The sequence below is a fragment of the Ictidomys tridecemlineatus genome, chromosome 3 (assembly GCF_052094955.1).
Source record: "Ictidomys tridecemlineatus isolate mIctTri1 chromosome 3, mIctTri1.hap1, whole genome shotgun sequence".
In the NCBI taxonomy this organism is placed as follows: Eukaryota; Metazoa; Chordata; class Mammalia; order Rodentia; family Sciuridae; genus Ictidomys; species Ictidomys tridecemlineatus.
This window is the reverse complement of record NC_135479.1, coordinates 70,066,305-70,083,688: the sequence shown is the minus strand read 5'-3', so window position 1 is coordinate 70,083,688 and position 17,384 is coordinate 70,066,305. Positions and strand designations below refer to the sequence as shown.

Genomic DNA, 17,384 nt, shown 5'->3' with positions numbered 1-17,384 from the left:
GCTGAGATCTATGCACCTGAGTAGTGCAGATCACTTGTAACTTGGTACATGAGAATAAAGTTAACAACAGTGATATCTGAAAATTCAGTTGTTTCCTCTTCTGTACATGATGCCTCCAGTCGCCTCCCCTCCCTCAATATAAGCATAAACACTTACACACCTCATCTAAGAAATCTTACTCTTATGCTAATACACACCAGAAAGAGTTGACACATTGTAATAAGTGGTGACAGCAGAAGTTATCAGGTTATCACAAATTAAGGTAACAGTATAAAGTGGTGACAGGTAACACATAGGGCAGCTAAGTACCCTGAGAATCCTCAAATATCCACCTAAGGGCACAATAAATGCCAGTGGCAAAAAAATATAACCTAAGAAAGAATTAGAAGAAGATGATGACATTCAGGACAACTTAGCTAATTGGACTGTAGTTAAAATTAATGGAATTCAATTAGCCAGCATTCTGGGGGTTGGGAGGAAAAACACACAAAATACAGAACATTGCACCTTTGTGTGGGTCTTTTTAGGAAGAAGGTGAAAAACAAGAAAATGAACATTAGATTTAAATAAAAGGAATCTTTGGAAAAACAAAAATGTTGAAGGATATAAAATCTTTCTCAAGGAGAACTGCCAAAACCGAAAGCATTTTCTCAATAAGAATCCTGGCAATAATAAGAAGAGGTAGGTTACTGGGTATTACTACAGGTGCATCGTGTACAATACAAGGCACTTCAACATAGCCATTTATCTTCAGAATGACCCTGCTATATGATATATCTCCACTTTTACAGGTAAGGAAACTGAACTTAGGAAAAACTAAGTCTCCCAAGGCCACACATTTAAAGGTGAGGTTAAATCCCAGTTCTGTCCATTCTAAATCTGAAGCTTTTTTATGGCACTCCCCACTTGAAGAAAAAAATGATTAAAAAGACACATAATTTCTTTACAATCTTGATTCTGTCTGATGGAGATAACAAGATTTGAAATATTATTTAAGAAACTTTTTTCTTTTTCTTTTCGAAACAGGGTCTCTCACTAAGTTGCCCAGGCTGGCCTCAAACTTGGGATCTTCCTGCTTCAGCCTCCAGAGTCAGTGGGATTAGAGGTGTGCACTACCATACCTGGCAAGAAACAAAATCTTACATGTATCTGATCCAAACCTACAACATTAAAACAAATAATATGAAAGAAGACTATGACAAGTATAAATACAAAAAAGTACAGTAGCTATTTAAGTGTCAGGTTTCAACACAATAAAGCATCTTAATTTGCCTAAAGTTAAAAGGTCAAAAGGCTATCAGCATTCATTTTCTTTGTTTAGTATATTCTGCAAGTCCCTTCCAGTCCTCCAAGGGTAGTGTCCTTATTTTTTCTCTGCCTTAGTTATTAAAGAAGTTATTTTACAAGGACGAATGGAGCTTCAAAGGATAATGACGTACCTGGTAGTCCTCGGGACTGAAAGCTGTCAGGGACACTGTTCTATATTCCGCAGTCACCCTCCCCAGGAGTCCTTGTGCACAGACGACCAATAACCGGACCTCTCCATCCTCCTCCTGCACAGTGATGTTTGGCACACTGCTTGCCGGCAGGCTCATGGAGTCCTCAGGCTGTGGGGGCAGCCCTGTGGAGAACAGCAGCAAGCCTGGAGGAGGCAAAGAGACAGGGCATTCTTCTCCCAGTCGCCTACAGGACAATTCCTCCTTCATTTGAAGCAATCTTGCACAATCATTTTAATCACCAGGCCAAAATTCTGAGGGCCTTAATGTAGAAAAGATTTTAGGCAAGGGCTGGAGTTGTGGCTCAGTGGTAGAGCACTTGCCTAGCAGGTATGAGGCACTGGGTTTGATTCTCAGCACCATATATAAATAAATAAATAAAAATAAAGGTCCTCAACAAACTAAAATAAATAAATAAATAAATAAATAAATCGAAAGATTCTAGCCAAGATTTTTTTTTTATAATTTAAATGTATTACTTTTATTAGACATTTATGGTTAACTGATACATAAAAACATGAAAATTACACAGATTTTGGAGGCTATCATGTAATGTTTCTGTATATGTAAACATAATTTACTTATTTATCTACTTAACATACTGGGGATTGAACCCCAGAGGCACACTAACACTGAACTACATCCCTACCATCTATTCCCTCCCGCCCCCTTTTTTTTTATTGTTTGTCGTTCAAAACCTTACACAGTTCTTAATACATCATATTTCACAGTTTGATTCAAGCGGGTTATGAACTCCCAACTTTACCCCGTATACAGATTGCTGTATCACATCAGTTACCCTTCCGTTGATTGGCATATTGCCTTTCTAGTGTCTGATGTATTCGGCTGTCAGTCCTATTCTCTACTATCCCCCCTCCCCTCCCCTCCCCTCCCCTTTTCTCTCTCTACCCCTTCTACTGTAAATCATTTCTTCCATTTGTATTATCTTTTCTTACCCCTCCTTTCCTCTTATATATCATTTTGTATAACCCTGAGGATCGCCTTCCATTTCCATGCGATTTCCCTTCTCACTCCCTTTCCCTCCCACCTCTCATCCCTGTTTAATGTAAATCTTCTTCTCAAGCTCTTCGTCCCTACCCTGTCCTTGTTTACTCCCATTATATCAAAGGGGTCATTTGGTATTTGTTTTTTAACGATTGACTAGCTTCACTTAGCATAATCTGCTCTAATGCCATCCATTTCCCTCCAAATTCTATGATTTTGTCATTTTTTAATGCAGAGTAATACTCCATTGTGTATAAATGCCACATTTTTTTTATCCATTCATCTATTGAAGGGCATCTAGGCTGATTACACCATCTTGCTATAGTGAATTGTGCTGCTATGAACATCGATGTAGCAGTGTCCCTGTAGCATGCTCTTATTAGGTCTTTAGGGAATAAGCCGAGAAGGGGAATAGCTGGGTCAAATGGTGGTTCCATTCCCAGCTTTCCAAGAAATCTCCATACTGCTTTCCAAATTGTCTAGCCAAGATTTGATGAACATGCTTTGATATAAAATGTTTATAAGCTTTAATAATGTTAAAAGTATAAATGCTAATTTCCCTTGTCTTTACCAAAGAAAGTTTTTTTTCCAAAAGAAACACCAGGAAAAGGAACAGTGATGGGTTTTTAAAACATACATTTTCAAACACATACTTTTATTTGACCGGAGTCTCTTATTAATTCTTGAACCCATTGTGGAACAGGATTAGTGGGACCTTAAACGATTTATACACTTAAAAAAAATAACTAAAAAACCAGTGTTTCCCAGGTTTCTACTTAGATTTATATTACTTTTCAATACAAAAGTATTCTTAATTTAGTAGGACAGACATCTATGATAGTTCCCTAATTAAAAAATAATAACTTTTAGGCACACGATCTAAATTAATTAATATAAATAGAGATAACTTCACTTCTTAAAGGCTAATAAAACATAAATTAGAAAATACTTCAATTTGTTTACATATCACCATACACTAATTTTTAAATTAAAGTAATTCTGATAAGCATAAATGAAATTGCTTTTTACTTTTAAAATATCCTGAAAAACTTTCCAAAATATATTACTTAAGTTCAGAAATCTCTTTTTATTTTCTCCCATAAATAATCTCTATCAAAATGGCAGTTTAGAAATTAAAGACCATAGAAGTTAGAAGGTCTCAAAGAGTTCTGCTTCAATCATTTGCAAAAAGTCCCTTAAAAAATAAAATAATAAAACCAAGGACACACAGAGTAGAAAGAAAATCTTTTGAACAGGGTGAGTTACCAAATGGATGACCACTAGCTTTGACGGTGATATCTGTTGTTTCCTTCTCAGGATCTATGCTTGCACCACTGGTAGGAGTTGAACCTAGTTTCTCATCTCCAGGAATTGCAGAAACAAGTGTCACCTGAAAATACTCATTAAGTTCAGGAATATCATCATCAAGAACATATATATTCAGGACCTATAAATTTATAAATCCAAAGGCATTAAGCAATGTGGCATGGATAAACTACTTACCAGAGGAAAATAAAACAGTTAAATTAAATTTAATTGAAATTTCTATTTAATATAACATTTCTACATAAGCTTACACAATTAAAGCAAACATGTGTATATGTTTTTATATATGTGTGGATATAGATATACATGTGTACATAAATCTATTTTTATTTTATATATAGAGAGAGGGAGAGAGAAGATGTGGTGAGAAGGTGCCATAACTATGAAGCAGAGAATGATCCTCGCCAGACACCAATTCTACAAGCACCTTGATCTTGGACCTCCCAGGCTCCAGAGCTATGAACAATAAATCTGTTGTTTAAACTTCCCATTATAAGACATTTTGTTATAGCTGTCTGAACAAACTAAGGAAGGAGCTGCATAGTAAAATTTTCTGTCTTAAAGTATCCTATTCATGCAGTAATATGTAACGTAAGATATATTGATGTGCTATATAAATATCATATCATATCCTCATACCAAGGTCACCGGTATTGCCAGTCTCAGGGTAGAGTTCCTAATGAAGGAACTACATGATAGCATGTAGTAGGCTGGTAAGAAAGGACAGAGCAGTATGCAGGTGTCTAGAGTCTAATACCACTAATAAGTATTTTAGAAAGTAGATTTACATTGAGAATTAGAAGTCTAGCAGAAGCAAGTAGTCCAAAAAAAGTTTTGAAAGAAGTAACCATAACTCAACCATGTTCCATAAAATTTACAGCAAATAAAAAATTCCTCCTTTTTATTAATGGATATATCTAGTGTCCCAGAGTTTAAACACAGACCCACTTTCCAAGAAGCTTATAATCTGTTGTAGGAGACAGATATATAGAAAAACCTTTAAAATGTAATGTAGAAATGTCATGATAGAGTTGTGTGCAAAGTGAGAAAGAAACAACTAACTCTACCTGGTAAAGGTTTTACAGAAGAGGCATTTGAAGCAAGCCCTACCTAATGGATTTATTACAGTTGAAAATAATAATCAGGAAGGATATTCCAAGCAAAAGACAAAACATTGGCAAAGGCATGTGCTGGGAATGGTAATTAGGTCATAAATTCTGGAGCAGTTGAAAGAGCCAGATGAATGGCCAGGAGTTGGTACATAGAAGATATTTATGCTTCTATCATCAAGAATTTAGAATTTATTTCATTAGAGAATAGAGGTAAACTTCAGAATCCTAAGCAGAAGATGGACAAAATGAGAAATCTGCTTTAAGAGGCGGACCACGGTACAATGTACATAGCATGGACAGAGAGCAAAAGGAGATGCAAGAGGAATCCTTAAGAAATGACTTACCTGAAAGGATGGAATTCTGAACCAATGCAGTAAGAAAAGACAAGTAAAATAGCTGGATTTGAGAACTGATTGGCAATAGATGAGGACTGAGGGAAAAGGAGGAATGAAGGGTGACTTTCTGCTATCTCCCAGAAAGAAATGGGGCAACAGTCTGAAAACAAACCAAATTCAAACAGTCTCCAATCACTGACCACTGGCCTAAAAGTACCCAGACAACTTGTTTATAAAAATGCTTTTCCGAAGATTTTGATTCAGTAAGTCTGAGGTATGCTCTAAATTTGGTTTCTAATCTCATTTAAATCATATTTTTATGATTACAGTTAATAGATGAAATAATCAATGTGTTTTTTAAAAAAGCAGTCTAAAAATGACAGATATTACCTAAATATCATCATTATTATTGAATCATGTGGTTATTTTCTTTAGGGAAAAGGAAATTTAAAAATTATAAAACATAATATTTAAATAATTCTTGACTAAAACATTTGTAACTATTTTACTTACCAAATTTGATTTACTATTTTATCTCTTCCAAATTGTATATGAATGTTATAAAACAATGGTTCCCAATTACATTTTTATCTCATAATTGGTAAAAATTTCCCAAGTACTGGGGATTGAACACAGGAGCACACAAAAACACTGAGCTACATCTTTGGTTTTTTAATTTTGAAACAGTGTCTTGCTAAGTCCCCTGGCAGGTCTCAAACTTGCAATCCTTCTGCCTCAGCCTTCCAAGTCACTGGGATTACAGATATGCATCATCAGACGGGATGTAGCTGGTAAATTTTCCACAAGAAAATCTGGGGTATCAAGTCTGTTTTGTCAAATAGAAGCATCAACAAGTTATCACACTCTTATCTTATTTCACAAAGAAAGTACACCTTGCTGGTCATGGTGGTGCACACCTATAATCCCAGAAGCTTGGGAGGCTGAAACAGGAGCATAGCAAGTTCAAACCCAGCCTCAGAATGTGAGGCCCTAAGTAACTTAGTTAGACCGTGTCTTAAAAAAATAAAAAAGGGGGTCCAAGGGATGTGGCTCAGTGATTAAGTGCTCCTGGGATCAATTCCTAGAACCAAAAAAAAGAAAGAAAGAAAGAAAAGAGAAAGAACAGTTCAAATCCAAGACAATATTAAAAAAAATATTATTCTACAAATCAAATAATTTTAGCTGTATGAAAATTTATTGGTGTCCTCATTTTACCAAAGATTAGCAAATTCTTCTTCATAGACCTATTTGCAGGTAATAGGAAACATTTGTTATAAATCATTTAATTCGTTTCTTTCTTCTCTCAAATTATATAGATTTGACTACTGTTCGGCTTTTTTATTTTAAAAATGTTGAAATGATCTCTCAATTTTGTTATCCAATTAATTTGTTAAGTCCCTCAAACTCTCCTCAAAGACTATTTATTAATTATAAGCTTTAAGTTATTTGTATGAATGCCTGATGAACTATAAGCTATTTATATTTTAATGTAAAAAATTATACTGATATGAATATTCTAACATTATATATTAACCAAATATTTAAAATTCTGATAAAGGAAGAAATTTCATTCCAGTTTCATTATAGGAAGTATCATTTATTTATGGAGCATCTATTCAGCAGTGAGACTATTTTAATAAAACTGGAGGTAACTTCCACTTTTGAAGTACAAAACAAGTATCTCATTTCTCCAAATTTAATGTAAATAAAATGAAATTACAGTTAAAAGAATTTCTCATTGGCTGATTGGAAGAGTCCCATTAAGAACTGAATGGTTTCTCTCTGTATCAGTTATAACAAAATACTCAAAACGATATACTCTCAAGCTATACCACTCTTATTATATTGGGATTAAAGAATCAATAAAACTGAACATATATTATTCAAAATTCTTAACTTTTCTTTTACATATACTAGAATATATATGCCATGATATACACCTCATATCCTAAGTATTTTAAGTTGCTTAAATAGAAAAAAGCTGCAACAAAAGTACAGAACAAACACAGCAGAAAAACCTTTCCAGTACACTTTCAAAGAAACAAGACAAGGTTTACCTCAGACCTCTGCCAAGGAAGGAATGTGATCGTTCCACTGGCATTAGCAAAATCATCAACAAGGTAATAAATGCCATTAGATTCAATCTGTGAGATGGTGTAAAAAACATGTACACAATCCAGAGCTCCCCTGGTTCATTCCACCACACATGAAATGGTAGATCCCTCCGCTGCAATCTGAAATGGAACATAAATTACTGACATGTGTTATGAATATATCTATTAAAATAGGTGATAAAATTAAAATCTTTCATGAAATCTTCTCTTTAACCAGAATTTATAACTTTCCACTTTTCTAAAAGGGACTAGAAGGCCTCTACATTCCCCCAGGTATATTTCTGATTGCTAAGAAGTATTTACAATCATTTGTTTCCTCTCATTCATTCATATAGATAAATAAAGCAAATGAATCATGACCTCTAAACTGTATATGCAGCTCACTCATTGAACTCTTGTGTGCCATGTTTACAAAAGATTTTTTTTCCTTTCAAAAAATGCATAATCCTTTCTCTGCATAAACATAATCCTAAAGAGAAAGACAAATTTGGGATTATTGATGATTTCAGCACAGACCAGACCACATGGGGCCAGAGGTGGGGGGTAGAGAATGAAACCTGACATCAGGAAGAACTTTACAGACATAAGAAGAAATACAGTATATCCGGAGGAATTATTCTGGGAATGATATCAAGTACCAAGTGGAGAGCCTCAAGGAGGCTCTAATGTGGAGACAACAGTCAGATCAAAAAGGACATTTGATGTCATGCTTAATATGTTTTTAATATTTTTGTCATACATATATACAAGTATAAAATACATGTGTATTTTTCAAAAAGGTAATGTTTTTATCAAAAAAATTAATATCAGTTTAAATATGGAGCAATAAATTGAAACATTTTTAAAAAATAAGTCTTCATACTTTCAAACTCTCAGGCTATTAGTTCAGTTTTAGTTTTATGTTAGCAGATACGTAATTTGGAGGGAAATAAAGAACAAAAAACTGAAGAGATTAAAAATACAAGTATTAGCTATGCACAGTGGTGGATGCCTATAATCCCAGTCACTGGAGAAGCTGAGGCAGGAGGACCACAAGTTCAAGGCCAGCCTCAGCAAATGAGTAAGAACCTGTTTCAAAATAAAAAGGGGTGAAGAAATAGCTTGGCAATAGAACATCCCAGATTCAATCCCAAGTACCACAAGCAAAAAAACAATTTGAATAAAACCTGAGTTTTGCATGTGCTTTTAAATGCAATTTCATCCACAAAAAATATGAGGAACACAGGAAACTGAATCCACCCAAAACAAGCTATATAGGAACACACACACCTCCAACATCTACCATCTGCCTCAGTTCACCACATGTGCTGCTACCACACTTCTCTACTTCTAGGGTTACAACTGTTCCTCCAATTTTAGATAACCTTCCTTCCTTCACTTTACAATGGCACACAAACTGAAATCCTTCCAATGCCAACTTTTACAAATATTCATAAGGTCATTTTCAAGGTAATATGCTGTATATACTATAGTGTGGAAACACTAAACATTTAATGTACACAACGTTTTAATTATTCCCTTTCTTTTTAAATGTCACTGACCAAGTTTTTGAGTAGTGTTCTCCTAATCCCATCTTTTCCATAAGCTCAATGTTTCTCACTAAATAATCTGGCATAGCATGATGGCTTTTAGGGACTCATCAACCATGTTATGTTAGAGTGAACTGGTCTCTGGGTAAGGCCATCCAACCTTAAAGGGTTGGAGAGAAAAGAAGGAAGTAACAAAAAGACACAGATGCTTAATACAGCATCCTATTTAATTTCCACATAAAGTTTTGCATCTGAATTTTCATACTGGCAAAATAGAAACTGAGCAAATTGTCTGGTAGAAAAAGTATGGATTTAATGTCATAGACTCCTGAGTGTCTTCATTCTACCACTTATCAAACATTCTCAGTCTCTTCCTAAAGGAGGACCATAATGTTTCATGGACTCTGTGGAGATTTATTGCCCCTTAAAATACAGACATACATGCATAATTAAAAGCTACATGAAAATACTATCTCACTTTATAAAAAAAGAAGCATGCATATATCATTAAAAAGCAATCTGATTTCCATATATTTCAATTCTCATTACAATAACAATGGATTTTCTCCATTTCCCACCCTAAATTTTTTTGAGAATGAATATTTTGAATGAGTTAAATTAATAAATCATTCATCTAAGTATATAAATATTCAGCCCTTCCTTTCTTGGCAAGAGGCATGAATCAAATAGATCCAAAGATTCAGGAATCTGTGAGGGTTCCTTAGCAACTTAAATTTTTCTAAGTCAGAGAATAGCCATGCAGCATCCAGGCCTAAGGTAAGAGATTTTTGTTTGCAAGAATCACACTACATTTTTCAGTTAGTAAAAGCATCATCAAAATCTATAATTTTCTGAATGTTTTCAGTTTTAAAAAGGAAAAAGCAATCACTATCCTTATAAGAGTGTGTATGAACATATGCTATATATCAAAATTGTATAGAAAATTTAACAGGTTAGTACTATATTCCATAAAGCAAGCTTTATAAATTTCCAACTAGAGAAGATCCTTTAAATATCAAGGGTTTGTTTAAAAAAATCACCTAGGATGATATGTAAAAATCTACCTTTAATTCTTATGAACTTAAAGAGAAAGGACATAATATTTGAGGTTTGCTTTTAAAAGTATTTCAGATGAAACAAGATTGGCAAAAGCCTGATAATTACTGAAGCTAGGTGATGGGCACACTGGACCAATAATTTTCTCTTGTCTATATATATATGAAACTTTTCATCAAGAAATATTTTTCATTCCACATTGCTTTTTCCCTCCCCCAACCAGGTACGTTGATCCAGGAATGGGAACCTGAATCAAGGAGGTTTTCCAGTGGTATGCATTAAATATTTTCACGCAAGGTCTTCTGTAGACAGCACCTCAAGAAACACCAGACTACACAATATAATTATTAATATGAATAAGATTAAAACTAGGGGCTAGGGTTGTGGCTCAGTGGTAGAACACTTTCTTAGCACCTGTGAGGCACTTGGTTCCATCCTCAGCACCCCATAAAAATATATAAATAAAACAAATATTTAAAAGGACTAAAACAAAATTAAAACTGATAGTATTTTCTAATATAAATATTCATCTAATTGACTTTTGAATCATGTTACAAACATTTAGGCCAGTGTGTGAAAATGCAGAAGATCCACAGTACTCTTCTAAACCATTCTCGATAATTTCACAATAGAAATAACAGTCCTCACTACTGTTTCCTCTTTCAACTCAGGAATTTGCCAAATCTTCAGATCAAGTATTAACAAAGGTAATCAAAAAAACAGTTTTTAAAATGTATTTACTAGGAAAAATAAAACACAGTGTTCTAAGCCATGAATTGTCCTTCTGCATTGAACAGAAGATTAGTGTTAAACAATTACAAACTCAATTAATTTTTAATTTTCTTTCATGTTTGGGTGATGATCTGTGCTTTCAGATTATATTGATAATCACTTATTTCATTCACATAACATATGGCAGGCACTTAAAAACAAACACAGTGTAAGAAAATGTAAAAGTGTAACATAACTCAGAGAAGTATTTTTAAAGTATCTCTCTTGCCTTCAGAAAATTTGAAAGGATCAGGAGGGGAAAAAAGTGGAATTTTCAATGTCTTTGCAACAATACAATGGAAAAGAACTTATGGAAATGACAGTAGTTTTTAATTGTGAAAAACAAGCAAGTTCAAGTTAGAGTGAAGACAATCCCATGCATAAAGTAAATCCAGTTCTCAAATATTTTCTTTTAAGGACCCCTGAACAGTCATAAAATTACTGAGAACTCTGAAGGAGTTTTACCTATACTGTTGAAGTCTATTGATATTTATCATATGACAAATATAAAATGAACAAATTAAATATTATTTAATAACATACCTTAAATACCTATGAAAGGGCTGGGGATTTGGCTCAAGCGGTAGCGCGCTCACCTGGAATGCGTGCGGCCCGGGTTCGATCCTCAGAACCACATACCAACAAAGATGGTGTGTCCGCCAAGAACTAAAAAATAAATATTAAAAAGTTCTCTCTCTCTCTCTCCTCTCTCATTGTCTCTTAAAAAAAATACCTATGAAAAATCCATCTGAGCAACATATCTTTATACATAACTATATTTAAAAGCAAAATAAAACCGTGATAAGATCACACTGTTTTACATTTTTACAAGTCTCTTTCATGTTGCCTTAACAAAAAACAGCTGGATTCTTATGTCTCCTTTTTGAACCAATTGTTGTTCTCTGTTATTTTACTTGAAGTATATAAAGACAAGTCTGTCCTATCTAAATACATAATTGGAAAAGGATGAAGATTTGAAGTATTTTTCAGATGATTGTATGTTTTTATCTGCAATAGTATACCAAAATTTGACAAGAGGAAGTTCCTCAACATTTAGCTGCAATGTTCAAGCATATTTTATTACATTAAAATACATAGGCCTACTTTGTACTCTGAATCAATGTTTTACACATGCATGATATTATAATAATATGCAATGATTATTTGGAAAATATTGGTTTACTGAGTTATACATATATTCTCTTTGTTGACACATTTCATCATACAAAATACTTATACTGGTTGATATCACTGTCAATCTTATCTGAAAAGTCTAAGTAATGGGAAACAGTCAAGCTCACTTTGGCAGATAAAAGTGCTACAAAATTCAAATTTTCATTTGAAAGATTGAATTTTTCTTATCATCAGCAAGAACTGTCAGTTGTTTTTCTTGTAATCAATAGCTCACTCTGCTTATTTTCATGAAAATGTCTGCCAAATATCCAAGTCTGAATAACTAAATGTCAGTCATTTTAAGTGAAACTGGTGTTCCATGAAAACAGAAGCTAGTTAAACTCATGACTCAAAATTTGTATAACCACTTTTCATGGAGACAATTACGGTGTTCTGATAATATAGCAGAAGTACTTCATTTGTACTTCTTATATCATGAAATTAGCATGTTTTAAACTATGGATAGTGAATAAATAACTGGTACAATGTGACACTGCAACCTTGATTTGTGTAAAAGCACTAGAAGCTATGTTTTTAGTACAAAATGTCATTAAAAGGAAGAAATAAAAAAACTGAAGTATTATTTAAAAAGTTAGTTTTGACCTTGTAGACCCCCTGGAAAGGACCTCAGGAAACTCCAGGGGTCCTTGGAAATGGACTCTCTGGGTTACTTTGAGAATGACTTAAGTATGCAAGCAATAAATATCATTGTTGTTTATGATGATATTGAAAATATTTGAGGATTCCTACCTCAAATCACAGAGATTAAATTTTCTATTAACTTTTTTAAGAATGAAACTGTGTAATCTTCCTGAAAGTCAACAAAAATTTTCCTATTTAATCATCTAAATATTTCTTTCTAATGTGGACACATTCTATTTCCATTCCATTTTGTTCTTTCCAGAACTTCAGCTTGGGTACTATGGTCTATGGAGGAAACTTCTCTCTTCTGCATTGAAAGGCTTGGCTAGTCATGTTCAAAGTCAGAAGTCAACAGGAATATAGCTACATACCTAGATAACTAAACCAATACTCACCACAATCTATCAATGAAATTTGAGAGGCAAGCCAGCATTGAAATCTTAACTATAATGGCAGGTTTTAAAATTTTGTTATGTATTTTTTTCCCCATCAGTCTGGTTGTTCATGTAGTTTTAACTTAGTCAAAATACATCTTAAATCTTAACTGCTCTATGTATTTTTCATGTTTTAATATTAAAATATATTCATAAGCTCCAACAAAGATTTATTGAGTACTTATCATGCTCCATTCTTGGTAGTATAGATACAATAATAAACAATAAGACCATATTATACTCAAAGATCTTTCATTTTTGTGGTGGAGGGGGATAACCAGTAAATAAGAAGAATTTAAAATAACAGAAGGAATTTGGGAGTATGATCAATGCTATGAAAGAAAAAATAAAACTATGGATGGATAAAGAGTTACAAGGCAGAAATAGAAATCAGTTACTTAAAACAAGATGTTCACACAGAAAATGTCTTTGGAGCTGAGGTTCCAATGACTAAACATGAAGATGTGGATCAACAGTGTTGCAAAGAGAGATCAATAATGCCCAGAGGTCAAAACTGAAGCCACACAATGTGGGGAGCCATTCTCACACATGACTGGGCGACTCCCTTTGGGTTTGAGGCGTTCTGGCTGTGTCGGAACTTTCCCGGCCCTCTCCTGATGAGAGAACTCGTCTGTGTCGGGGTGTGACTGACCACTGACCCTGGGCGCCCAATCACTGACCCTGACCTTGGAGTGTGGTCCCCCCTCAACCTTCATTGGATGGAATTCTCCCCTGAATTTCTTGTTCCCCAATAAAAGGCTACTCCCTGGTGTGCTCCCTCTCTCTCTCTTCTGCTAGCCCTGAGTAATCCTTGCTGCCCTGCTGGGCAGTTAGAGGTGGGAACCAAAGAGGGGAGCCATCTTGGACCTGGTCATAGTAAAAAGGTAACTGAGTCTGTGTGTTTTATTTTGATCTCTGCTAGCTAACTTTTATGCCAAGAACCTCATTAATGAAACCATTGCGCTGGCCGCATGGTGGAACACAAGTCAGACAGAAACCAAAGAAGAGAACAACATGAGGACAGATCTTGAAAGGAATCTGAGTTTGTGTGGCACCCCAGTAGTTTTTATAACTTGATAAAAGCCATCGGTCTTTTTAAAAATAATGATATTAACAACTTAGAGAGAAAGATAGCAGCTTAGAATCACAAGACACATGTATGTTCAAATTCCAGTTCTTCCCATTGTATCTGAGAATCAAAAGGGGAAACTAATATTCATTAAGCACTAGTAATCACTAAGCTACAAATCAGTCATATGACTTGATCATTTCCCACTTACTTCAACTTGGGTTATCTTCTTCTTTTGCCTGAAAATGACAATTTCTTGTTCTTTACTATAAAGAAACTAATAATTAATATGTGCTGTACCTATAATATGGACTTTCAGAAAGGCACATAAAATTTGATATATAAAAGTTCTCTGAACATTCATATAAAGTAGTTTCACAGTTGATGAACATTTCTCTTTTAAGTTGCAGATTTGTATGATGTGTGTTCTCTCTAGTTAAGAGGTACTCTACTTATGATATAAAAAATATGACCACCATTTGAAGATCTCTTATGATATCACCAAACCACAGAGCTAAAGGGACTATGTGACATTTCAGAGAGCCAGGCATTCCCACTTAAGCTACAATGATGCCTGTGCTGTAGATAAATTTTTCAAGTCCTATACACCTCTACTTTTCTTAATCATTTCAATTTACATAGACATTCTTCTAAATGTATTAGAATCAACTTTCAAAGGGAAATGTTCTCCTGTTTCTTGGCAACATCCATAGACATTGAGCTGTTGCTGTCACACAAAACACCTGTGAAGTAGTTTCATTCACTCTCATATTACTGAATGAGAAACCAAGATGATTACTAATCTTTGAAAACATGGAAAGAACTGATAAGCACAGTAAAACTGCTAATGAATTTAGCTGGCCAAGAAGATTGGCAAGAAAAGCATCTATAGACAACACTGAAGAATGTTATAACAACTAAAGTATGCTTTGGACAAGGAAAAAACCTCAAAACTCATATTTGAATAAAATTTCATTAACAATTATATATACTAGCTTTCAATATATATTAGTTTATTTACTTATACAGTATCCAAAGCAGTACCCAAAAGTAAATTATTTGTGGAATACAACTTGAATTTTCAAAATGCAGTAACTTTAAGGATAATTGCTAAGATTTACTTGCTGTCTTGTTTACTTTTTTTTTAAGTACCAGGGATTGAACTCAGGAGCACTCAACCACTGAGCCACATCCCCAAGCTCTATTTTGTACTTTATTTACAGACAGGGTTTCACTGAGTTGCTCATTACTGAGGCTGGCTCTGAACCCGCGATTCTCCTATCTCAGCCCCAGGAGCTGCTGGGATTACAGGCGCGTGCCACCAACTCATTAATTTGAATCAAACTCTGAATTTATAAGGGCAGAGACTGTAATTTATATTTGTAAGCACCACCTATACCACACACTTCTGGCCCCAAAAGTAAATACTTTGGCAATCTTACCAAATAAAAGAATGCCCAGACCCAAACAATCTCACCCATAATCAAATTTTTAATTACAAAATTTTCCAGCTCACTGCTTACCTCTGGTATACAAGCTCCTGTGAAACCAAACAAGCCATTGGCATTGTCACTCTTTTGTATGATTAATCTTGCTGTAGTATTTTCTTCAGAAATGTGAGCTCCTCCATATACAGAGACTAGTTTGAGAATGAATAACTCTTCTCCTTCTTCTTCATTGTCATCTCTTGCAGAAACAATAAATGATTTGTTAGTTTCTCCCTGTCTGAACTCCACATATCCAGAAATAGGATGTAAATCATTCTTTGAAGGCATAGCATGAAGTTCATAAATTTCTTCAAGGGTCAGTTTCCTCTCATAGGACCTTACATCCTGCATCAGACCTGTAAACCGGTCATTACCATTCATTCCTGCTCCAATTCTCAATATTCCAGGACCTGAAATGAGACAGAGGTTTAAATGCTACATATCAACTGTCATGTCCTAAATTGTAACTTAATTTAGAAAGCAATCAATATCTTATTGAAAAATATTTTTATATGTAAAAATTTAATATAACTGATATACAAATCCATCAAGAAAGATACATGTGTCCATAGATATGAATTAATGGGTTGATTTAAGGTAGGAGACTACTAGAAAAGGTGTACCTGACAGACTTGCACTAAGCAACTACTGTGTCACTAAGACCCTTTATCACTTAACTAATATAGAAAGTGAATTCCTGGTGCTTTTTGAATGTACAGGTCACCAAACTGCTACAAAAGGGAAAGGAAAATAGCAAGTGTAGCTAGAATTCCATTTCTGATGTGATGGTACCTGCGTGCCTCTGGCTTTTTGGTTTTCTATTTCCTAGTGACATGCAAGACATTAATTTTTTGTTATTATTGTCTGTCACTGTCTTTCAGGTGCTTGTGACACTTCACCAACATTGCTAGAATGAAAGAAAAAGAGATAAAGGAAGGAAGGGAATGAGGGAAAGGAAGAGAGGAAAAAATTGAGGGAAGGAGAGGAAAGGGTACAGGAAAAAAGGAAAGGAAAGGGGGGAATAAAACCTAAGAAATAATTTAACCAATATCAGCTGTTACAGTAAAAAATGGAGGAATGGAAAAAATAATTTAGAAAAAATATAGAACCCTTGCACTATGAGATTTGCTGAGTCCCTTATTCATTTTTTTTCCATGAAAATAATGATTTTTTGGAACAACTTACATGTACTCTGCCCCCATGAGGGCTATGAACTCAAATAACAAATTGTTCAACAAATATTTCTTAAGTGTCACTTCTGTGCCAGACCCAGGGCAAGCCATGGAGAAGACAGAGGTAAATAAAATGTCAACCTGGCTCCTCTGGAGCTTCCCAGCTAGAACAGGCATTCCCATTCAGAATCTGCATTCTCCTTGAGGATGAAGCCAGGGTTATGGGTTTTCCTTTCAGGACATACACATGACAAATTCAAAATGGATTTGATATGATTCATGAAATCTCCAACTCAGAACTTCTTTCTAATCAGACGTTTGAAAGACAATTAGGTATAGTTAAAATGTCACTTGTCCTAATTAACTAAAGGTTACCAACCAATGAGCTGGCAGGATATAACAATTTTTCCTGACAGAAATGTAACCTCCATTTCTCCAGGCCTCATGAACTTATAGGCATAAATAAAACCACTCACGCAGAAATAATTCACCCTTCATTGGCTCCCATTCTCACCTACTACAAAGGTCAAACCATCCTTCTACTTCTATCTTGGAATGCCCAAAGGCATCTCAGAATCAGAAGACAATCCAAGAAGCACACTTCTTGCCACATGCTTCTCCTCCATGCTCCCTCCACTTGACATCCACTAATCAAACATGACT

At 34.6% G+C, this 17,384-nt stretch overlaps 1 protein-coding gene across 1 annotated transcript in view; it reads right to left on the bottom strand.

The window, feature by feature from the left end:
- The window catches only part of LOC144375669 (adhesion G-protein coupled receptor V1-like), an 87,469-nt gene extending 70,552 nt beyond the window's left edge, over window positions 1-16,917 (bottom strand). Inside the window, 5 exon segments of the mRNA XM_078041116.1 lie at window positions 1,441-1,642; window positions 3,768-3,948; window positions 7,332-7,508; window positions 15,586-15,959; window positions 16,863-16,917. Of these exon segments, the coding sequence (XP_077897242.1) occupies window positions 1,441-1,642; window positions 3,768-3,948; window positions 7,332-7,508; window positions 15,586-15,959; window positions 16,863-16,917 (989 nt within the window).
- Window positions 16,918-17,384: the final 467 nt, after the last annotated feature.